General features: G+C 31.2%; 1 protein-coding gene across 2 annotated transcripts in view; it reads right to left on the bottom strand.

Moving 5' to 3' along the window:
- Nucleotides 1–25,564, bottom strand: part of ROCK2 (Rho associated coiled-coil containing protein kinase 2) — a 125,304-nt gene that overhangs the window by 10,078 nt on the left and 89,662 nt on the right. Inside the window, exons 10-27 of one of the 2 annotated variants that reach the window (XM_012540157.3) lie at nucleotides 24,836–24,899; nucleotides 21,680–21,771; nucleotides 21,502–21,550; nucleotides 21,037–21,172; nucleotides 20,821–20,912; nucleotides 19,756–20,002; nucleotides 19,249–19,355; nucleotides 17,950–18,109; nucleotides 13,832–13,992; nucleotides 13,104–13,288; nucleotides 12,266–12,335; nucleotides 10,506–10,609; nucleotides 10,140–10,326; nucleotides 8,452–8,545; nucleotides 8,264–8,358; nucleotides 6,267–6,446; nucleotides 5,713–5,887; nucleotides 1,570–1,640 (exon numbers count right to left, since the gene is read on the bottom strand). In XM_012540157.3, coding sequence (XP_012395611.1) covers nucleotides 1,570–1,640; nucleotides 5,713–5,887; nucleotides 6,267–6,446; nucleotides 8,264–8,358; nucleotides 8,452–8,545; nucleotides 10,140–10,326; nucleotides 10,506–10,609; nucleotides 12,266–12,335; nucleotides 13,104–13,288; nucleotides 13,832–13,992; nucleotides 17,950–18,109; nucleotides 19,249–19,355; nucleotides 19,756–20,002; nucleotides 20,821–20,912; nucleotides 21,037–21,172; nucleotides 21,502–21,550; nucleotides 21,680–21,771; nucleotides 24,836–24,899 — 2,269 coding nt within the window. The remainder of the gene's footprint in view (nucleotides 1–1,569; nucleotides 1,641–5,712; nucleotides 5,888–6,266; nucleotides 6,447–8,263; nucleotides 8,359–8,451; nucleotides 8,546–10,139; nucleotides 10,327–10,505; nucleotides 10,610–12,265; nucleotides 12,336–13,103; nucleotides 13,289–13,831; nucleotides 13,993–17,949; nucleotides 18,110–19,248; nucleotides 19,356–19,755; nucleotides 20,003–20,820; nucleotides 20,913–21,036; nucleotides 21,173–21,501; nucleotides 21,551–21,679; nucleotides 21,772–24,835; nucleotides 24,900–25,564) is intronic. The other variant, XM_012540158.3, reaches the window with a different exon arrangement.

The raw sequence follows: 25,564 nt of genomic DNA on the forward strand, positions 1-25,564 counted from the left end.
ACTTGAAAGGTAAAAAAATGTTATTATTTAAAGTAATTTTTAATAATTTTTACTTGAAATGCTTTTCAACAGGATTTAATTACATAATATGATGAAGAAGCTTATAAAATAAGATGGAACTCCAAATCACTGATACTAGCATAATAGTGAAGGAAATATTTGATAATCTTCAGATATGCTTTCTATCTAAAATTGACTTAATTAGTAGGGTTGTTTAATCAAGTTTATTGAATATACCAAAGATATCAGATTTGCACACTTAACAAAATTTTACTATACTGCTACTACATAAACGAAAAATCAAAACTTATAAACATGTCATAATCATATTTAATCAAGCTATTTTCCAACTGATAAAGGATATGAACAGACAATTTTCAGATGAAGAAACAGAAACTATTTCTAGTAATATGAAAAGGTGTTCTAAATCACTATTGATCAGGGAAGTGCAAATTATGACAATTGAGATATCATTACATACCTCTGAGATTGGCTAAGATGACAAGAAAAGATAATGACTAATGTTGGAGGGGATATGGGGAAATGGGGACACTGATATATTTTTGGTGTGAATACATCCAGCCATTCTGGAGAGCAATTTGGAACTATGCTCAAAAAGTTATCAAACTCTGCATACCCTTTGAGAGGGCCTAGAGAGACTTACATGAACTGATGCTAAATGAAATGAGCACAACCAGGAGACCAATGTACACGCCAACAACAAGATTATATGATGATCAATTTTGACGGACATGGGTTCTCTTCAACAATAAGATGATTCAAACTAGTTCCAATTGTTCAATAATGAAGAGAGACATCTACACCCAGAGAGAGGCCTGTGGGAACTGAGTGAGGTGCACAACATAGCATTTTCACTATTTTTGTTGTTGTTTGTTTGCATTTTATTATGCTTCTCTTTTTTTTTTTTTCGTGCAGCACAATAATTGTATAAATATGTGTGTGTGTGTGTATATATATATATATATATATATATATATATATATAATATAATGTTGGATTTAACATATATTTCTATCATGTTTAACATGTATTGGACTACTTGCCATCTTGGGGAAGGTGTGGGAATACAGGAGTTTGCAAAGGCTAATGTTGAAGAAAATGTTTTGAAAAAATAATAATCATATTCAAAAGTGATATAAACTAAAGTTAAACTTTTATTAACATTTTATTTCCTTCTCCTACCAATGAACCTATTTTTCCACTGTTAAGAAAAGCCCATTTAAGTAGCATTCTGAAGATTTTGTTCAATGATTTTCTAATTAAGAAGAATTGAAGCTAATTTGGTATGTGCAATGGTCCCTTTCTGCAGTAAAGTCACTGTACAAACTCATCTGCTATAATTGCATTTTGCAATCAACACTATTTTTTGTGATTAGCAGCTAATATATAAATCTTCTTATATATCTGCATGAACACTTTCCAAGGTCTGGATCAAAAAAGGATCATAACTAAAGGAGAACTCAAAGATTATATAAAATGTACAAGAGGCCTATAAACTATTTCCAAGAAAATAATGCTATAATTTCTAACCATATAGTATTAAATTACCTTTTTAACCCATCCAAACTTCTTTGTATTGTTTCGTACGGGCAATGAAAGCCATCCCTCTAATCTTGATTCTGCAAACAAAGAATGATAAATCAAAAAACAAATATTTTCTAAGTTTTATTGATGCAGGATTTCCATCTAGTTATCATGAAGCAAGATTAATCTGTTCTACAATGTTTATGGTTATACTTTTTTACAAATCCATAAATAATATAATTGTTATAAGCAAATAAAAATATTTCAAAAGGAGCATTACAATGAACTTGAATCCTATAGGTCTTTTAATTCAGACAAGAAGTCCTGTGGAACTTGTCTAAAAATGCATTTGTGATATTGGGAAAGCATTAGCAAACTAGTAGCTATAATCATATTTTGATAGCATATCTCCTTACTTAACATTTTTCTTGTGCAGCATGATGAATATGGAAACATTTTTAGAAGAATTGCACATATTTAATCGATATTGGATTGTTTGCTACTATGGAGAGGGAGAAAATTTTGAAACAAGATTTTGCAAAGATGAATATTGATTAATGTTGAAAATTAACTTCTATTTGGAAAATACAATTTCCTTTATGCACGCATTTGGAAAAAAAAATACTATTAAAATACTTATCATCTAAACAATTGAAAAAATATCAATTGCTCATGGGTAGGCCAAGCTAATATAATGAAAATGACAATTCAACCTAAATTAATCTACTTATTCAGAGCCATACCAATCAAATTGCCAAAATGTTATTTTACAGAGTTAAAAAAAATTACAACAAAATTTATCTGGGAGAACAAAAGGTCAAGAATGTCAAGAAAATCAATAGGGGAAAAATGCAAAGGAAGGTGACCTTGACCTTAGGCTAGATGTAAAATTGTATTATAAAGTGGGACTAATCAAAACCATTGGTACTGGCTAAGAAATAGAGTGGCGTATGACTAGGTACACATGGCACGACAGTCAGTAATATAATTTACAGTTTGATAATTCCAAAAACTCCAACCTGTGGAAGAAGAGCTCATCATTATGTAACAAAAATTGCTAGGAAAACTTAAAAATGGTATGGCAGAAACCAGTCATAGACCAACATCTCATACCTTATAAGAAGATGAGGTCGAAATAGGTTCATAATTTAGACATAAAAAGTGAAAGCAATTTAGGAGAGCAAGAGATAGTTTACTTGTCAAATCTGTAGATAAAGGAAGAATTCATGACCAAATAAGAAATAGACAACATTTAAAATACAAAATGGATAATTCTGAATTAAATTAAAAATGTTTACAGAAACAACATCAATGCAGCCAAGACTAGAGGAGTAGCAGGAAGCTAAAAATGATATTTACAACCATTGTTTCTGAAACAGGACTAATTTTTTAAATATATAGAACTGACTCAAATATATAAAAATCTAAGTCATTCTCCAATTGATAACTGGTCAAATGATATGAACAGATGAGGAAATTAAAGTCATCATATAAAAATTATTCTAAATTACTTTTGATAAGTAATGGCAACAAAAAACAACTAAGATACCACCTCACAGCTATCAAATCGGTTAAAATGACAGGAAAAGATAATGAAAAATGAACAGGATGTAGGAAAACTGGTACATTAACTACATTGCTGGTGGAGTTGTGAATTGATCCAACCATTCTGGAGAGCAATTTGGATTTATGCCTGAAGGGCATACTGTGCATGTACCCTTTGATCCAGTGCCGCTACTGGGTCTATTATCTCAAAGAGATTATAAAAGAGGAAAAAGAACCTATATATGCAAAAATGTTTATAGCAACTCTTTTTTGTGGTAGCAACAAACTAGAAACTGAATGGATGTGCTTCAGTTAGGGAATGATTAAATAAGTTGTGGTATTCCAAAGTAATGGAATACTATTGTTCTGTAAGTAATGATGAACAGCTGATTTCAGAAAAACCTGAAAAGACTAATATGAACTGATGCTGAATGAAATGAGCAGAATCAGGAAACACCGTACATAATAACAGCAAGATAGTATGATGATCAACTATGATAGATTTAGCTCTTCTTACCAACTACAGTGATCCAAGACAATTCCAACAGATTTTGGATGGAAAATGCCATCAGAATTAAAAAATGAATGTTGAAGACTATATGTAATTGGAAAAAATAAAATACTATTAAGTGGGGGGGAGAGGGGGGAAGGAGAAGATAACTATCATGTTGGAAATACTTAACTTTAGTTATAATAGACCTTTCCATTGAAGATAATACACCTTTAAAACCGAAACATTTATGAATAAAAGGCTGGAAAACACTGGACATGAAAATAAAAAAGGAAATTGCCATTCATTCATAGTTGTTGTTTTTTTTTTAAATAAGAAATTAGTATAGAGATTTCGTAAAATATAGAACCCCACTGAAGTTTCAAAAGGAAATACTATCATAAAAAGACACAGTTTTAATCCCTGGTATTATTTAGACGTCATCACTTAGTGAAACAAAGAGGCTGAGAAACCAGATAAACCTTATAATTTTAGGATTAAATAATATTTTACTTAAAAAAAAAATCAAAGTTGGTACTTTAAAATGGCATTTTCTTAATGTTTTATACAAATTATCTTAGTAAGGAATGAGTAAAAACTATTAGGAGAAAATGAAAAGAACAAATGCATTTCACTGCAGTTATTTCACTTGACAAAATTCATTAGATCAATTCATTAAAGTTGAGCTAAAATTAAACTCTCACAGTTAAATATTTATGGACTTTACATACTGTCTTAGATTATATGTGTGTATACACACATATGTTTTATGTGTTTATGCCATCCTCCAGTCAAGTCCTGTTTCAATGTCTTACATATCTGGTGGAGATCCTGGATACATGAAGGTTGTGACAGTAGAATATAAGTTCTATCTAGCAAATTGGAAAAGTTTCCAGTATACTCTAGTGATAGAAAGTGTCTTTATCTAAGGACCAGCACAGCTAAATTGAGAAAAGCTGATGATCAAAGGATTAAAGCCTTTGGGGGAGAAATATTTTTTTCTCTACTAGAGCAAACTCATAAAACTACCACAACATATGATCCATATGTGTAAACAGACTACACATAGGAATATAAATCCCTGTTAAAATTCTGAAATGTTTACCTATCTTCTCCCCATTAAGGTTGTAAGCTATTTTAGTGCACAGACCACATAGTAATTCTTTCATATTCCTCATAGTCCCACTAAGCTGAGGTTTAAGTACTGAATATGCTTATTGTGTGCATGTATTGATCACAAAAAAGTTCTGTATCTTTAAACTGTGATCAAAAATTAACATTCATATTCATTTGTCTGAAAATAACTCAGAAATTCCAGGAGCTTTAAAGCCATGCCATTTTCCTATTTCTCTTGCAAAATCAAGACACTCCACTTTCCGCATGGTAGCAAGTTGCAAAAGGAACTGAGTTTTAAAATCTATTTTATGATTAATAGGTTAGAAAAATATTAAATAATAATTCGTTGTGCATGTAGCATTTTTAGTAGGTCTAATGAAAGTCTGTAAGAGTTAGTGGATATAATGTTATGAAAATGTTTCAATGGTAATGAAGTTAGAAGGAGAAAAAACAATCCATAAGTGAAATGGTTTTCAGGATGTCACCTGCACTATCAGGTTCCGAAGAAATGGGTGCACAAGATAAGGATTCTTCCTCTGAGTCAGAATCAGAGTCGAGAAGCATGTGAGAACTGGAAGGCTTAGTAGCAATATTGAGAGAGGTAGAAGAACGTTGATAGGTGAAAGACATGGATTCCATAGTATGTGACTGAGTAATATGGACTAAATACCCAACATAAAAGAAAGGAAAAGTGTAAAAAAAAAAAAAGTTAACATAAAAATCAGACATTGAACAGCTTTTAAAAAAATTAGTTAATACATTATACAAGCTATTAAAATAAAAGGGAAAGTAAATTAGTTTTCCTTTTTAAAAAATATTAGCAGAAGTATCAAAAAAAAAATTTTAATGATGGAAAATGATAGAACCAAGGTATGTTTACCTATATATAAATTTCCTGGCATTGACACCTAACTGGAAAAAAAAAGTGTCACAAGCCCTAAGATAATCAATTATATGATTTTGATTCTGGGTCATTAGTCTTTTTATAAAAATAATTAAAAGCGCTGAAAACAAACCTGTACCTGGGAACCCATCATCTGCCTCAGCTTCTCCTGGTCCACTGCCTATACTGGAACTATCCAGGCCAATATGCAAGGCCTGGAGTTGTGATCGAAGCTGTTCAATATCACTGTCTTTACTGTCCAGCGTCATTTGCAATTCAATTCGAATTTGGCTTTCTTCAGCTATTTGCTGTAAAAGAAAAAAGTTCATTTTTGCTTAAAGTTACATATGATAATATGCAAAAAGAGGGTGTATGTATGTGTTTGGATTGTGCATGCACTCTACCAATATAAAGTAACAATTTGTCCATAACTTAAGTAGACAATGTTTGCAGCACACAGGTTAAATGACTTGGTCAGTGTCTTAGAACACATAGATGGAGAAAGGGAAGGGAGTGAGATCTGAACTCAGCATTCTATTTGTTGTGACTCACTGCCCTACATGTGACATATAGCTTATTTATTCTTGAAACAATATTTTCTGAAACAGACTAGCAATGAAAAATAAAATATACAAAAACTTTGTGCTATCCAAACACCAAGAAAATTTCCCAAAAAACAGTTCTTACAGCTTGCATTTCATTTAATTCTTTCTGATATTTGATCATTTGCTGAGTTAATTTTTCACGTTCTGATTTTAGTTCCATATGCAGCTTTCTGTTCTCCTTCTCTTTCCTTCTCACATCTGTGTCAGCACCACGCCTGGGAGGTTCTTTTCGATTCATAATCTCAGCCAATTTATTCACAGCCTAGAAGGGACAAAAAGTAAAACTGTTTGCTGCCTATTGTTTTCTATATAGCTCACATTCCATTATACAAATATTTGTAACATCCTCCATATCACATAATAAGCCATGAAATACTACCTACAACTTTTTAAATAAGATGCCTTTATTCTTTGGTCATTTTAAGTACCGGAATATGTAAATTCCAATCACCTTCATTTGCTCTCAATTATGTCCCAACCAAAACCCTGTTGCTGTCCCTTAGAAGTTTTCTAAGAGTTCTAACATTAACTGTTTGAAGACAGGATTGGTTCCACTTTCCTTCTTATGACTTTCAATTCTTCAAATAATAATACTTCTACAAGAGAAAAATCTCCATTTTCTTCTTTCATAAAAGAAGCTTTATCTGAAACTCATCAACACTTATCAATTTAAGAGCATGTAAAATGGTCAATAGTTTAAAAAAAAATTCTAAGGGAACTAAGCTTGATTATGTTTTAAAATGAGTCATTCAACAACTGAACTATCCCAAAACAAATCACTTTACTTTTCAAGATTGTTTTTTCTTAGGACACTAATACATTGTTGGTCAAGTTGTGAACTGATCCAACCATTCTGGAGAGCAATTAGGAACTATGCCCAAGGGACTATCAAAATGTGTATATGTTTGATCCAGCAGTGTTTCTACTGGGCCTGTATCCCAAAGAGATCATTATAAAGGGAAAAAGAACCACAGGTGTAAAAATGCTTGTAGCACCCCTTTTTGTGGTGGCAAGGAACTGGAAAATGAGTGAAAATATCACTCATCACTGATCTCCATCTGCTACAGAATAGTTGAATAAGTTATGGTATATGAATGTTATAGAATATTATTGTTTTATAAGAAAAGATCAGCAGGATGATTTCATAGAGGGCTGGAGAGAGATGAACTGATGCTAAGTGAAATGAGTAGAACCAGGAGAACATTGTACATAGCAACAATAAGATTATGTAATGTCAACCATGATGGATGTGGCTCTTTCAACAATCAAGTAATTTAGGTTAATTCCAATAGATTTGTGATGGAGAGAGCCATCTGCATCCTGAGAGAGGACTAGGGGAATTGAGCATGAATCATGACATAGTATTTTCACCTTTTTTGTTGTTATTGTTGTTTCCTTGTTTGTTTTTTTTTCCCTTTCTCCCCCTTTCCCTTTTTGAACTCATTTTTCTTGTGTAGCATGATAAATGTGGAAATATGTTTAGAAGAATTGCACATATTTGAGCTATGTTGGATTACTTTTCTGTTTAGGGTAGAAGGATGGAGGGAAGGGAGAAAAATTTGGAACATTAGGGTTTTGTGGGGGGTGAATGTTGAAAACTATCTTTGCATGTATTTTGGAATGTTTTCTACTTATGAAATGAAGATAAAGATTAAGATGATCTTTAAAGGTCCAAATTTAAGTCTTCTGTGAAAAATACTTTCTTTGAAATACTAACACAAATCCTCCATGCAGACCTAAATCACTATATAAATTCTCAAACAGAAAAAGTTAAATGAGTTTTACAATAAAAACGTTAAGATTTTTAATCAAATTACAATAACTGATTTCAACTCAATAAATCATGGTTTTGCTCCATGAATATCTGTATAGAAAAAGGATTAAATACAAATTAAATACAGTTATGTCATAAATATACTGGAAATAACCTCCACACCACACTGAGCCTTTATTAATTAAAAGCTTATAAAAATATGCATGTTATAATAGTTTTATTACCCACAAAAAATTAACACAAAATGGACAAATATTCAGAATATACTTACATTTTTTATTACACTTACTTTTTATTACACTTACCTGAGTTTTCAGTGTTCTCTCATTTAATAGTTGTTTCTCAAATTGTGTTTTAATAACTGATATATTTGTTTCTTCATCTTTCAACCTTGAGATTTCTGAAAATAAAAAAAATTTTGCTAATAAAAATTTTATTTAAAATAAACTCTTAAGCAGAATAAAAATATATTTTATTTCTAATCAATACATACGCTCTTGGACTTCCTTAACTTTATTATTCAGTTCTTCCTTCTCATTTGCAAGATTAGCCACATCACTAGTTAGTGTCCTATTAGCCTCCTCAAGCTAGAAAATGGAAAAAAAAAAAATAAAGTAAAATACCTTAAAAATTCTAATTAACTGCTAAAACTTTTATATTTTCACTTGTCATTTCTTTTCTATTCCTCCTTTGGAGGAAACTTCTGGAAACTCATTTTTACCTCTCTCAGTCTGCTTCCAGTAAAAATGCTACTATTCAAATTTCTTTTTCTCACTAAAATACATGTTATAACCTAACGAAGATTCCTCTGATTTCAAAACTGTACAGATTTTGGAAATAAAATTTTGTGACTTTTGACTTCAAGTAGGCTTCTTGGAGGAGGGGAAAAATAGTACCATATAACTAAGATCATTTCTGGGGATCTCAGAAGTAGCTTGAAAAAATAATAAGTATTTGAGAACCATAATCCTAAATCTCTTGAGTTCCAAATAAAATTTTCTGCCTTTATATTTTAAGCCTAGCACTATTCAGACTATGTGTGTAAATTTTCTCTTACTTCTAATAATTTGCTTTATTCATACATTTTCTAAAAATATTTTATAAGGTCACAGAGTCAGACACAATTGAAAACAATTGAGCAAACAATAAAAACCTTTTTCGGTTTGTATTTTTGTTGAGGCAACTGGGGTTAAGTGACTTGCCCAGGGCCACACAACTAGGAAGTGTTAATTGTCTGAGACCAGATTTGAACTCAGCTCCTCCTGACTTCTGGGCTGGTGCTCTATCTACTGCACCACCTAGCTACCCTACAACAAAAACATTTTATCCCTTAATCTCTCATCTGTCTCCATCTACACCTCTTCCTTACAGCTTTAATAAGAACAACAGATCAAAGTTTCTCTCTTTTGTGATATGCAGTATCAATACATTTATAATATGTGATTTAGCAGTAATAATATTTAAAAAAAAACAAGAGGCAGTAAATAAACATAATTGAGAAGAATTTGATGGACTGAGTTCTACATTTCACTGAACATTAACAAAAATTGCTACACTGCTTTAATGAAATAATTTGTTTTTATTTTTATTTAGGTAACACCAAAGCCTAAGACTGGATGGAGGAAAAAAATTTGATCTACTTATATAAAGTAATTAAGTTTTGCTTAGTTTTTTTCTAACATTCCCAAACTAGCTTAAAGGTTCTTTTAAAATGTGCTTTTGGAGAAAAATAAACATAAAAATTTCTCTACTTCATAAGGATAATATACTTCACTTACACAGTACTTTGTGATTTACAAATGCTTTCCACTCTATTTTTTAAAGGAGACTATATATAATTAGCCCTATTTAAAAGACAAGAAAAGTAAATCTCACATAAGTTAATTCCTTGGGACCACACCAAAAGTAAATATCAAAATTAGTTTCAAATTTAGGTCTCCTAATTCCAAAAATAAGGTTCTATTCTTAGATCAGGATCACTGCCAGATTCCTCTGCAACTTCACTGTATTTGTTCAGGTTCTTCCTGAAATTTTTATTGAATTATTATGAGGGAGTTAAGAGTTAAATAAGTAATATTTGCTTAGAACTGAAAAATTTTTATAATTTCTCTGTTAAAGATTTATCATGGAATAATATCAAATTTACTAAATTAAAATTTTTAAGAGAGATAATATACTTACAGATGCTATTGTAGCATCTTTTTCTGCAAGTTCTTGTTTGTGTCGCGCCATCATCTCTTTAATTTCCAACTCTTTCATGATCTTTTCTTTTTCCAAATCAGAATACTGCTCTTCAGCAATAGAACGAGCTAGCTGTTCTGAATCAGCTTTTGTCAAGGTGATCTCAAGTTGCGCAGCCAAGGAGTCCCTGTATTTTTAGAGATACAGCAATGTAACAGAACATATATTTTGTTTCTGCCTAACCCAATGCCTGGCACATAGTAGGTGTGTAATAAATGCTTGCTGAGTGACTATAAATTCAGCTTTGCTTTAGTTTTCTTTTTGTGCTGCTCCTTGTCTTGTTGGAGAACATTATTTAACCCTCACCTTTCATCCTGTAATTCCTGGCTCTTCTGCTGCATTTCTTTGCAAAGCTTGGTCTTCTCTTGACATTCTTCTTTAAGCTCTCGAACTTGTGTTTTATACAGAGTCTAAATTTCAAAATATAAGAACAAAATGTAAAAAGCAATCATTACTGTCACAAAGAATAAGATTTAGCTTTCTATTTTTAGGATGACTCAAGATGTCCCTTGTCTCTCTATGGTCAAAAAAACAACAATGACTGGCTAATGGTACTTTTCTAGGACTTAGAAATGGTCTATGGAGCTATGATTTCAGCAAATTGTCCCTTAGGTAGGAGATACCTATGTCACATGATTCAAGGATTATAGTAGAAAAGTTTTGGTGGGCTAATAGGCTATTTATATTTCTGGGTATTTGACTCAGAATGGAAGATGTTTGGTGAATGCGGTTAGATAGGTCTTGTCTAATGGAGATGTTTTGAAATACTAAAGTGTAGAATTAGAAACAATAGTTCAAAGTTGCAGAAGCACATTGTGGCTTGATATTAGAGAAAACTCTGTAACATTACAACTGTCCAAAAGTAAAATCTGTTGAATCTGCAGTCAATGAATTCTCTGTAACTTGAAAGTCTTTAAGTGAAGACTAGATGACTACTTATTATAACTGCTGTAGAAGGAATTCTTGTTCAGATATGGGTTGGACTGACTTTTGAATTTCTTCCAATTCCTTTTCTTTGAAATTCTTCCAATTCAATATCTTTCCATTTTTAAATGATTTCTGAATTAAATACTTATTCAAACAAAAGCTGAACTTTGGATAGTATAAAGAATTCATTTTCACAATTTAGAAATGTACATTTAATAAGAAAAATTAATTGGGTGACATGTAATTTTTCTATCTGTTTTCAAATTATAAATAAAAGTGTCTGTGATACAACTATACCATTAACTAGGAAAAATTTTGGTCTAAATCACTGCTTTTTCCTCTTCATCACATGACCTTACCAACCATACTAATCTCTGTAATTAGACTCCTCTTTAAAACTTCCCCGAGACATTTAGATTCAGTCATACCTCAAAGTTGGTACATTCATCTTAGTGAATGGTAATAAAATCAAACAACTGATTTTTTAATAAGGGGAAAAAAAACTAATGAAATTATATATATATATATCCATCCATCCATCTGTTTAAGTTTAGAAGGAGTAGATCAGTCAAAGAGGATTTTCCAGTTTTTAAGACTTCATAATTGTTCATTGTTTGAAGTTACTTCTTAGGAAATTAAGATCAACAAAATGATTTATATACATTGATTTTTCTGAAGTTCACCTTTTGGGTTATTTTCAATGTGTGTATAGCCAAAGCCCAACAAAGAATTCTAGACCAAAGAGTACATGTGTGTTAGTATACATATACCACTATTAATTTCATAGTGGGAAGATATTGGGAAGGGCTGTAGAAACATATCCTATTGATAATGGCCTAAAATATCATTAGTACTGTGAACTTTTTCATTAAAAATAAACAAACAAATGAAACTCTCAACAACTAAATTATTTCTATATTGGTGATAGTGATTTATCCTCTTAACCTGTAGGGAATAGTAAGCTATATAAAATAAAATTTGGCCTGGTAAAAAAATTTTAACTTCAATCTCATTCCATAGGTTAAAAAAACAAAACAAACAAAAAAACCCACTGTATCTTCCAGCTTCACAGAAAGCGTAAAAAGACCTGTCAACCAAAAATATGAGACAGCTTTTCAATGAAAATATTTGGTACTTACTGAGAAATATTGTTCTGCTTCAAGCTGATCTTGGAGCTCTTTCATTTGTCCATCTGCATCTTGCCGTTCTCTATTAAAACATTAATTCATATTCAATAACACACGTACTGACAATGCATAGCAATATGATCATACAAGAGATTATCTAGCTCAACTCTCATTTTAGAATGAGACAGGTCTAGAGAGGTGAAATGAATTGACTCAAGTCCCACAATTAATTAGTGGTAGTATGTCACAGAAGGCTAATCATGCAAAGGATAAACTACAATCTAATAATTTAGTTTTAGCAATCTAAATGAAAAGCTAGAAGGAAATGATGCAGCCATTCATTCAACTTTTGCTCTGATGAAGAAGTGGAGATTCTAATATTATACAAAATGCCAATTCTGTCATTCGATAACCAGGTTACTTTAGAGAAACTCGGCTTCTCCATCCACAGTCTGACAATACTATACTTTCAATCACAGTGTGAAGTGGTCACTATAGACAAGAAGTCAGCTATAGGTCAAAAGACCTAGATTCAACTTCTCTTTTGCCACATGTTTAATCACTCACTTTTTAGTGTCTCAAGTAACTTTTTAGGATTTTAAGTTTCATAGAAAAGGTGCAGATGTACATAATTCTTAGGAATCCTGATACTAAATTTCTGTCCATTTTTGTGAAAACTATATAAAAGGGGTTTTAAAATTTGGCTCTTTTGAATGAATGTCATAAACTATTCTAAAATCACAATAATCCTTCTTCTTACTAGCTCTACCAAAGTACCCTGTATTTTAAAGACAATCCATGAATAGGAAATTGGGTACAGGATTTTTAAGAGTTGCCAAAATTTACTTACTTCCGAAGTTCAATATTTTGCTTTTCCAGACTCATTTTGATTTCCATAAGATGATTATTTTCTTGTTTCATTTGTTTTTCAGACATTTTCAGTGTGTTGACTTGTTGTGTTTGCATCTTCAGGTCATTTTGTGTGAGGCAGCGCTTTTGTGTTTCTTGTTCTATTTTTAAGGTCAAATTCCTGACCTAAAAAACATTTTCCCACCTTGATACATTAGATAAATATGAGTAATTTCCTTACCAAATAAAGATGACACATGAGAAAGAACAAAGATCTTCCTGTTATTTTTAATTATACATTCAATGTTAAAATTATTTTTATATTTAAGTGAATTTTGGGGAAAAGTTTTTCTTCCCAAAATGAAAGGTCTTATAGTCAATTACTAATTTGAAACGAAACTGAAAATAATAAGTAGTGATATTTAAAGAGTCCTTTCAGGCTTATAAAGTATTTTTTTTATAGAAATCCCCATTAAGTAAGTAGCGTATGATTATACTGACTTTGCAAATAGGGATAATAAGCAAGGTAAGATATAAACCTAGTTTTTGGTCCTACTTGCCCTTTATTCTACCATGTAAGTTCTCAACATACACTCTGAATCTTCTGAAATAGATGTATAGTATTATATCACAATACATTTTCATACAATTGTGAAGCACATACAAAGGGGGATTATTTCAAATTTATAAATAATTTTAACATTCAACACTTATAAAAATCCTTCTTACATCTTCATTCAGTTTGTCCTTCTGTTTTAAGAGTTCGTTGACTTTCTGTTGGGACTGTTTGAGATCACAGTCTAACAGTGAACATCTTTTTTCGGCTTCCAAGAGAAGGTTTTCCACCTTTTGCTTTAAAGTTCTTTCCTCTAGGAGTTTCTTCTCCATTTCTATTGGAGCATGGGAAAAAGAAAGAAAGAGAAGAAATTATTAGAATAATGAATCAATTTGAACAAAATGGAAGGGTACCAAAAAGAATCTAAAAAGGAAAAACAAAAACCAAAAAATCACTGGGCTAGGCTTGCATTATAGGGCTATTCAAAGGCTTGAGTTCTATTTCTGACTGGGTCTGGTTCATGATTTTTCTCTCCCTAGCCAATCTGCTGGATCCCTGTTTCTGGTGGCCACTCTATCAAGTACAGAAAATCAACTGGCTTATTATCGTATTGTAGCTCAGAACTACCAAACTTCAGAGATCTGCAAATCTCACTCTTCCTGTAGCAGAGATTACACACATGCAGCATCATACCCAGCACAGAGATTTAGGTTTAACTTAATGCAAAATTTTACATAAAAGGCAATAATCTGAATACTATTAATGTCAAATTTTCAAAAGGTATTCCTATTTGCCTATTCAATTTCCAAATAGTTAAAATTCTCATCAATCTTCTAGTTCATATAATCTGAAATCATGTAAGTTTTGTTTTATTTCAATAATCATTCAATTTAGTAGGAACAAGTCAGTGAGCATTCTGTTTGTTTGACCCTACAATTTCCTAAGATGATTTAAATAATTATTTAAATAAGTTTCCAAAATTTTGACATCCCCAATTGCTTGGAAATAAGTAGAAACCATTTGCTGGTAGCTTCTAACCTCCACCCCAATTTTGGTGGTAAAACACTCCTATGCTTGTTACATAATTTCTATTATATATTTTCACAAAGAGCTTTTCCCTTCTACTCAAAAAATTATTTTATCCTAAAAATCTTTTATGGCTTGCATAGAAGCATTAACAATATAAATGAGATTATCTTTTGATGTTTATCCTAACTACAATTTGTCTACACGCAGTTATAATCACATTGATCCTTTACATATGATATAATATGAAATGAGCCTATCTTAAACAAAATAGTTCCTATTTAACTAAAATTATATGTTTGTCTTTGGTAGCATTAGAGGAAGGAACTGTACCTCATCTGATTCATGATTCAAAATGAGGTGGATTAAGTAGCATTTCTCTAGCCTGACCATTCTACTCTAGATATGTATGCAGAAATCCAAACCCATCATTTCCATTCCTCTAGAGAAAACCTAATCTTAAGACATCTAATTACAGCAATACAAAGTTTATTTCATCACTTTCTCCTCGACCAGAGCAGGAATATACAGGACATATTAGGAATCTTCTTTTACCATGCCTACCTGGTATTTAGGTAAGGCATGGCCACTTTTTTCTTGGACAGCTACATTCATTTGAGCTAGATAGTTCCATTATAATGAAATTCAATATTAAAGCCAAAATGGTGATGTATGTCAATCTACCTCTCATTTCTGAATATCCAGATTTTAAAGCTTTAAGTGGAAATTATCTTTGTTTATATTCACAACAGACACTTAGTTTATCAAATTCAAATGTAAATACATATAACTGGAGAGGATGCATTATCCAGTCATTCTAAAAATGTTTTCTCAATGCTCTTGAAACTGTCTTATTTAATATATTGGGGGCTTGTTGGCTCTCTTATCTTGGTGAGGTCTTAATAAAGAAGTTAATTTTGTCTAATGCAAGTTGTTCTGTAATTAAACCAAACTGGAATCTTTGTCATACCATAATTTAAATTAAACAGTGAGAAATGGTAAAGAGATAAAATTTGTTTTCATTTCATCTTTCCCTGAAATCCTAGTTCAATATCTTTTCAAAGATCCTAACAAAACATCAAAATATCCTAAGTGAAAATAAATTTTATTCAATTCCTCTTTTTAATACTGATTATGGCAATTACAAAGTTACATAGTTTCAAAGCTTCTCCAGTATGTCCCCTTAATCCCTTCTTCACAATGTTTCTTAAAATCTCAGAGCCACTCTTCATCAATGAGATGAACCAAATCAGTTCCATCCGTTCAATAATGAATAGAACCAGTTACACCCAACGAAAGAACTCTAGGAAATGAGTGTGAACCACTACATAGCATTTCCAATCCTTCTTTTTATCCACTTGCATTTTTGATTTCCTTCTCAGGTTAATTTTATCTTATTTCAAAGTCTGATTCTTCTTGTGTAGCAAAATAACTGTATGGATATGTATACAAATACTGTATTTAACATATACTTAAACATATTTATTGTCTACCTGCCATCTGGGGGAGGCGGTGGGGGAAGGAGAAGAAAAATTGTAACAAAAAATTTTGCAAGAGTCAGTGCTAAAAGATTACCCATGCATATATCTTGTAAATAAAAGGCTATAATAATAATAATAATAATAGTAATAAAAATCTCAGATCCACCATCCCTTCTTCATTTGTGAATCTTTTAAGTTATTTTTTAAACACCAAGATAAAATTTTATAACAGCATTATCAAATGTAGAAAAATAGTAATCATAACAATTTCAATATATTTGAGCTTAATAGCTTTTGATAAATGATTACAACTTCCAAACATAACCATACAACCTACCCAAATGAAGGAAAAATGTGTAATTTTTCAACTGTCACTCCAAAACACAATTTTAACTAGAGATAGTTATATATAGTAATTATTTTAAAACATATTTATGATTAAACAAATATCAGAATTCCAGATATCCAAATCTTTGTCCAAAAACACAAGAATACTCAATAAAATACTATCCCTTATTCAACAATGATTCACAAGTGGTTTTGAATGGACCTAGGATTTCATCAATGTAAGAAGCTCCAAGTGGGGAAATTTCCATTACCAATACAATCAGAAATTATTTTTACAACTTATATTCTTAGTAGCTAGAAGGGGAGAAGAGAGAAGTTAACACATTACAAATGAATTCTACTATAATGTTACTTGGACATCTGGCCAAAATAAAATGGCTAGCAATAACCTCAATGCTTATACATTCATTAATTCATCTAAGCAAGAACGGGTACCATATGGTAATTGTATAACCATAAATATGGTTTCTATGGAACAAAATATAACATGTAACTGTTTCATCTCATATTGTGTTTTCTGAGGCCCAATTAGATTGACTACCAAGGTATATTTCCTGAAAGACTGCAATATAGGAAAAGACTGTGAAGGGCGTATTGAACAAAAAACTAAGAACAAACTTCTAAATCTAAATTCCAAAGAAGAAGCTTTCCGAATTCTATAGTTCTACCCTTCTGTGGTAAGGCAAAGATGGAATCTACTGAACTTCAAGTAGAATGCAAGATCCATCAACTAATTGTAAATAGGTAGATATATTGCTTTTGCTTTTAAAATGACTCTGGACCAAACTTTAAATTACTCTAAAGTATATGAATTTGAAATAACTAAGACTCGGAGGAAACTCCGTAAGTCATCAAACTGACTTTAATTTCAGAATAAGAATCCTAAATCAAAACAATATGATTTATAATAACTTTAAATAAAATAAGTAAAACAATAAATAATAGTTTCATAATGCTGAAAAAATTATCAATGAATGTAAAATATAGTTCTAATTCTAGCAATAAATCTATCTTCCTGAGTGACAGATGAATACTAAGGAATAATTAAAACTTACTCTTTTTAAGACCTAAAGATCTATGTTTTTGTTTTTTAAATTATATACATTTTTTACATCTTAAATATTTATTTTTAAGTTTTCTTTTTTCATAATAGCTTTTTATTTTTCAAAAAATATGCAAAGATAGTTTTCAACATTCACCCTTGTTTCAAATTTTTATTCCTCTTTCTCCTTTCCCCTCCTCTAGATGGCAAACAATCCAAGATGGATTAAACATGGAAAGACATTTTAAAAAGGAAAAAAAAAGCTGTGGGACATAAATGTTTCAGTATGTATATTTCTAGTATACAGTTATAAAATACAGAAATTATCTTCATATCACAAAAGTTGATTTTCTTTTGGGAAAAGTCGGAAAGCATCCTAGATTAAAATACATACCCTTCATAGCTTCAGACTTAGCCTCCTCGATAGATTCATATATCTTATTCTTATCTGCTAACCGTGCTTTTGTAGCTTTATGTTCTGCTTCTTCCTGTTCCAAGCTTTGTTGTATAACTTTCAGTTTGTATGTCATGTCTATTTCCATATTACTTTTTTCCTATTAAAGAACATTACAAATGAACACTCTAAATGAAAAATTAATGGGAGGGAAGAAAAGAGAATAAGCATTTATTAAGTGCCTACTATATACCAGGCACTGTGTGAAGTACTTTAAAAATACATTATTTGAGATAGTTCATGGACCTACAATCTTTAAATAGACTTTCTGAAATAGGGTATTTTGGGGGGAGCTATGGCAGGATAAGGAAAAAGTAAGCTTAATTTAAGGTTTAACTATCCAACTGCTATATATTACAGATATGATTTATTGCTTTGTTGTGTTTTATCATTGAAATAAAGAGTTATAATTCCACACCAATAATACCTTGCATCATAGAGTAATTAACAGTTTTTAAAGTGTTTCCATAAAAATTATCTTATCTGATCTCCCAACAACATTGAGAAGTAGAAAGGATATGTATTATGATCTCCATATTGCAAATGATAAAATTAAGACCCAAAGGTTAAGTGAGTTATCCAAACAAAACAGGAACCTAGAGGAATAAGGATCTTTCCTAAGCATTCAGGCTTCTGAATTCTCAATCAGAATGTTACATTAAAGACCGATTTGAAAATAATGAGAAAAGTTATAAATCTAGATGTTTTATTTCACTTCCTCTCTCCCACAAAAGAGCTGTATTTTCACTTATTCATGTGGGCAAGAAGCACTGCCTATGAGTTACAAGATCCAGGTACAAATGCCGGTGCTTACTTTGTGTGACTATGGGAAAGTTAACTAATCTAAGTCTCAGTTTTCTCCTATATAAAATGAAGGGATATCTCAAGTCCCTTCCAGCTTTAAACCTTATGATTTAAACATGACAAATATTTAGTTTTGCATAGGCTCCTTTCATCAAATCAATATTATCCCTTATAACACTTTCAATTTATTTTGGAGGAATTCTAATAACTGTAGAGGTTGCCTGAGTACTATAATTATAATAGGTGATATCCCAACCATCCATTTGCCTGACTGAATTATTATGTAACATAAATAGCTACTTATTTCTCAAAACTTGGGGCAAGCATCCTTCAATTTCATCTTCTTCACTACATCTTATTTAAGTGTCCATGTCATCCATCTCAAATCTTAAAAGATTCCATGAAATATAAAATTTGTTCTATTTTAACATTTACCTTTTCTAAATCTGTAAATCTCTCCTGTAGTTGTCTCTTCTCTAATTCCATTTTTGCTAATGAAATTTTACCATTTTTAATATCTTCTTCCAAACCAGATATTCTACCTAAAAAGGAAAAATTATCTATTTAAATAAAGGATCTCATAAGGTAACATTATTTTTTAAGAATATGAAATATATCATATTTGTAATTTATTATTTTAAAATTTTATGTATATAGATAATATAGAGATATAAGTATCTCACAGAATTGAATTCTGAAACTTTAAGAACAAGAGCTCTTGACTAAACTAGGTATGCCTTATAAGCATACCAAAAAATTAAATTTTCCTTCTGGAGTACTTTGAATAAGGCCCAATTTCTAAATTTTAAATTTGATGCAAATAGCCATTTAAGGAAAAATTTACTTTAAAAATTGGACAAAAAGATTAATTATTTAAAACTATCAATAAAACTTGAATCATTACACTTAATTCAATATACCTTAATCTTTACATCATAATACCTTGTAAATCATTAATCATCTCAGATCCATGGGTTCTATCTCTCCGTTCTGATTCTAGAGCTGACTGAAGATTGATGAAGTCCTTTTCAAGTTTCAGTTTAGCATTCTCTAGCATGCAATTTTTGTCTTGTAACTCCCTATTATTAGATTCCAGCTGCTGAATTTGTTTTGAACTTTCTGTCTGGTTTTTCCGTAACCTGGCTGCAGTATCAGACTCAGTTCGCAGCAAAGCATTGGCTTCATCCAACTGTTGATTCATAAAACAAAAACAAACACATAATTTCCAATCTAAATTAAAGAAAAACTGGAAAACATTTGCTAGGGATTAAAAAAAAACCATGCAAAATAAATAATTTTATATCAAGGATCTGTGACTTTATTTAGCATAGGTACACCTCGTATCCAAGAAGTTAAAAATTCCAGCACAGCTTGGTAGACAATCTTTCTGAGTTACTATGGCTGAAAAATTCATTATACTGACATCCTGAAAAATTATGTGATAAATATTTCTGAATACATTTAGACTGCTCCTCAGACAACAGACATATATAATCTGACATTAGGCCCATCTTGATCAAAATATCCAAAGTTCTTTACCCTCAGTAACTTTCTACTTCAATTCATCATGTAAATCATTGGCAAAATAGTCTTATCTTGATCATATCATCTTATTGAACACAAACTTCTACTTCCTATAAGTTATACACTGTTCTACAGTTGTATACAGTTACAGGTATTCATACAGTTACAGGTATTCATAAAAATCTAGCAACAGCCTATCTTTCCAGCTATGTGTTCCATTACTACTCATCACAGGCTTCTGCTACAATAAAGACTAGACTTTTTTTCAGTTTTTAAAATCTCTCTCAAATTTATTATGCTATATAATAGTTATTTTTATACATGGTTCATCTTTTCTAGTAGATTTTCACATTCTTTAAGTTAAGGATCATGTTATTCCTCTTTATATTTTCCAGGGCACCGGACAATACCTTAAATAAGTATAAATATTTGCTGAATCCATACATTCCAATTTAATATTATCATGAATTCATGATAGCTTACTTGTCTTTGGAGCTGATTGACTTGTTCATTAGATATTTGAGAGTTTTGATTTCTTTTTTTCAAATCTTCAAGCTGATCTTTCAAACTGTTAACTGAAATAAACAGGTGTTTCAGTGGGAAAATTCAATATAGCACTCTAAATTTTTACTGATGGCAGAGGAATATTAAATGTAATTTCAAAAAATTATTTCACATTTAGTAGGCTACATCACAAACCATCATTTTCCAGATTCCGTTTTTTGTCTGCTTCATGTTCTGCCTTCCGCTGATATTCTGTATTTTTGTGTTGAAGAAGAGCCTTCTCTCTTTCCAATTGTCTTAATGTAGATTCTACATTCTTTCTTGAGGTTACCTGAAATAATCATAAAGCTTTAGTCAAAGAAACTAAAAAAACTTTAATGTATTACATAAATCACAAATATATAAATGACAAAGGCAGTAACATTCTATTTACTACAAAAAAAATTTTAGTGTAACTTCTTTTACCATGAAACTATTATTAATATTTGCCAAAGAGCTCCCATAATATTCTATAGGGTGAATTGGTTCTATCCTACAAATAGGTGCTATTAAGATAGTAATCACTATATCCCATAATGTATGATGCAACTCTACATTTTTATTAAGGCAAATAAGGGGGAAAATATTTTTAAAGAAAACAATTGGATAAAGAAGAATTACCTCTTCTTCTAGTTCTTTTGTTATCTTCTCTAGTCGAGTGCTAACCAATCTAAAGAATTTTAAAAGAAATAAAAATAAAACAATAAAGACTGAATAACATTTCTTACATTTATTTCATTATTTTAAAAAACTTCTTTTGTCCACAAAAATTCAAATTTTAGTCATTTAAAAAACATACTTGCACTTCTGGTCCAGATCCTCTTTGGCTTGTATCTCATTTTTGAGGTGTTCTTCTAATAAATATAGTTTTTTTTGAATCTGTACAGATTGCTAGGAAAAAAATAAAGTGCAAATATATTTTATCAGAAAGAAAAAAGATATGTAATAAATTAAACTAAAACAATCATTAATTTTTAAGGTCAAAGGGAAGAGTATCATTTGTGATAAAATTCTCTTATAAAAGAAAATACATTTAAAATAAAACATTTTCTAAAGAGTCTTCTTAATCATACTTTTCAAAATGATACATAGTATATTAGTTCTATTATCAGACATAGTTTTAAAAAAATCCGAACTGTCAAAAAAACTGAGCTACAGCTTCCTGTGATGGTAGGAAAATGAGAATAAAACAAAGCATTATGTTAATATTCAATGGGGAGGGAGAAGAATCAATAATAAGTGTGTTCAAATAACAGAAAGGTTCCGATTCTATCTGAGTAACTACAAAACACATACAATATGTTCCATCTCTCACCAGTTACACTATTTGGACTCCAGTAATATCATGAGTCCCCTAGGACTAAGTCATTACCGGAAATCTCTTTATGAAGATTGATTTTAACTTACTATGAACACTTCCTTTGTAACCTCAGCTGCCTTTCTTCTCTAATTGAAGGGCTGAAAAGTGAGTAAAAAAGTCTTCCACAGGTCTCCCTTTGGGTTCAGAATTTCTGACCAATTCCTTTTTCAACAGTTGCTTTGGGAGGGTTTCATTTCTATGAACATCATTTTGCCCACTCCTTCAACTTTAGATTAGAACCCCCTTGAGAGCTCAAATTGTCATTCTTTTCCTTATTTATACTCCCTAGTGTTTAAGCACAGTGCCTGAGGCAAAGTAGGTACTTAAGTGTTTACTACTGAATTTATAGCTATTAAAGTCTTTACACAAATAAAAATTACCAAAAAATGCCCAGTACACACACACTTAACATTTAGCTGCATTGTTTTGTTGTCGTTTAGTCATTTTTCAGTTATATCCAAATCTTCCATCCCTTCTGGGGTTTTTTGGGCAAAGATACGAGAGTGGATGTGCCATTCCTTCTCCAGCTCATTTTATGGATGAAGAACTGAGGCCCATAGGGTTAAATGACTTGCCCAGAGAGTCACAGAGCTAGTAAATGTCTGAAGCCAGACTTGAACTAAGGAAAAAGAGTCCTCCTGCCTCTCGACCTAGTGTTCTACCCCTTGCAGAATTGCCCCAAAGAGATATCAAGGGTCATCAAATATCTTAGTGTTAGTAGTCATCCTTGCCATCTACTCTACTAGTAGAGATTATTTCATGCTACATACTTGTATCTCAGCATCGAGCACTAAACCTAGAGTATAAAATAATGCTTAATAAATGCTTGCTGATTGACTGATAAGCCACATAAAAGGAATTTTAACCTTCCAAATAATGAAACTTTTAGATGTTCTAACTATTTTTAGATTACATTTAAAAATTGCATTTTTATTGTGGTATGCTATGTACAATTTTGTATACTGATACATCTCTATTGTAATTATTATATACCATGAATAGTTGTGCATTGTGTAAAATGATGCAATTGGCAGCTTGTTAGAATTTTTCCATACTTTAAAATGCAAATTTATTTCCTGATTTTTCCATAAAAATGCACGCACACGTACACGTACACACACACACAATAAATCCCCCACCCCCATATTTATTTATAGCAAAGTGGCCCAGGAGATAAAGTGCTGAAGATGGAGTACAGAAAAGTTGAGTTATATGACCTTGGCCAAGTCAACTTGCTTGCTTGCCTCAGTTTCTTTTACTGTAAAATGGGGTTAATAAGAGCACCAACCTCCCATTGTTGTTTGGACAATTTAATAATATTTGTACAACACTTAGCACAGTGCCTAATATATAGTAAGTGCTATATAAACATTAACTATTATTATTATTTAATAGCTTCACTGAACCAGGATATACATCAATAAAATTCCCACTAGATATTGCTTCACATTTAAGGTATTTGAAGGTCATTATGTATTTTTAAATTGCTTCCAACATCAAAGATCTGTAATTTCATTCCCTTTACTAACTCACATGGCAAACCCTCTATAGAATTCTTTCAGAGTCACCTTAACGAGGAGCCTTTCCAAAATTAGCTAGGCATGTTCTTGAAAAACAAACCTAAAATTTATTATGGGGTCCCATATTTTAAAATTTATTGGAACATGTCACAAGTTAAGTTTACTTAACTTTTGGGAACTTAGGATCATTTCTCCATCATGAAGATCATAAATGATTGAACTAGAAGACAGATGGTTAATAAGAGGAGGGTCAAGGGACAGGGAAAAGGGAATTATAAATTTCTAATGACTAAAGAGTAAATATAAAAATTTTTTAATATTATTTATTTTATTCTATACTTATTTGTTGGGTAGTTTGGTGGGTAGGGACAGACTGACAAACTTGGTCAGCAAGGCCTAATTTGACATCTTAGTTATGTGACCCTGAGTAAGTCACTTCTTTGAGCTTAGCACTGATCTCATAATATTATTGTGAAGACAAATAAAATAATCTACATAAAGCATCTTTCAAACCTTAAAGGTACTAGAAAAAGCTAATACAATTTTCCATGGATTCACTATCTACAGGATATGACGAATTGTAAATAAATTATTTTCTCAAAAGTAATCATCATATAATTGTGGAAATATGTATAGAAGAATTGCAAGTTTAATATATATTGTTACTTGCCATCTAAGGAAGTAATCCAATATATGTTAAATATGTGCAATTGCCGTAAGGGAGTGAGGGGAAAGGAAGAAGAAAAAAAAATTGGAACATAAGATTTTGCAAAAATGAATGTTGAAAACTATGCATATGTTTTGAAAATAAAAAGCCTTAATTTTTTAAAAAAAAGTAATTATCATAAATATACAACTATTTTGAAGTGCTTTTGCAACTGGACAGCTCAATAAAAATTTATGTCAATGCTGTAGGGGTAGGAGAGGGAATAGAAGCAATGACAATTGCATCTGCCCCTAGCACAACCATTCAGCCATTCAGAAGTAAATGTTACAGGCTACATAAGGGAGTTTCTTTTCATGCAGATACTAGTAAAATGTAATTTATAGAGTTAACACTTTCAAATATACTGACCTCATTTTTCCTTGATTGTACTGAATCATTTTCTGTACTGGAAGAAGGAGCATCACCTAATAACCTGAAAGTTTTTTTTAAAAAATCAAGTTAAGTTCCCCATAATTTAAATACCAGGATGTTGTCAATTTCTTAATTAGCACACCTAATAGCATTTTATCAATCTTTATCCTCCTTGATCTCTCTGCTACATTTAATACTGTTGATAACTGTTCTTTCTTCTCTGATACTTTCTTCAATTTGAGTTTTTGAGACACTACTTACTCCTGGTCCTTTCCTCTCCCATGTATCTCTGCTCATTCTTAGTTTCTTTTGTTACTATCCATATCATATAGTAAACACTTTTTCACTTTACATTCTCTCACTTGATGATCTCATTATTTCCCACAGGTTCAATGATCATTTCTGTGTTGACTTCCAAATCTATTATTTTCAGTTTCCTTTCTGATATTCACTAGTTGTCTATCAGATATTTCAAATTGGATGTTCCCAGGGGCATTTTAAATTCAACAGGCACAAAACATAATTCTATACCTTCTCCTAAAACCCACTGTTCTTCCAAATTTCCCTATTACATCCAAAATCACAATCTTGTTGTTCTCAAATACTCATTGACACTCACTTCACATATCCAATGACCTGCCAAATCTTGGGTCATTTTTATCTCGGCAATATTGCTAGCTTATATATCCCCTCTTCTCTACCAAGAGATCCAACACTTTAGTTCAC

Source organism: Sarcophilus harrisii, chromosome 2 (genome assembly GCF_902635505.1).
Source record: "Sarcophilus harrisii chromosome 2, mSarHar1.11, whole genome shotgun sequence".
NCBI lineage: Eukaryota > Metazoa > Chordata > Mammalia > Dasyuromorphia > Dasyuridae > Sarcophilus > Sarcophilus harrisii.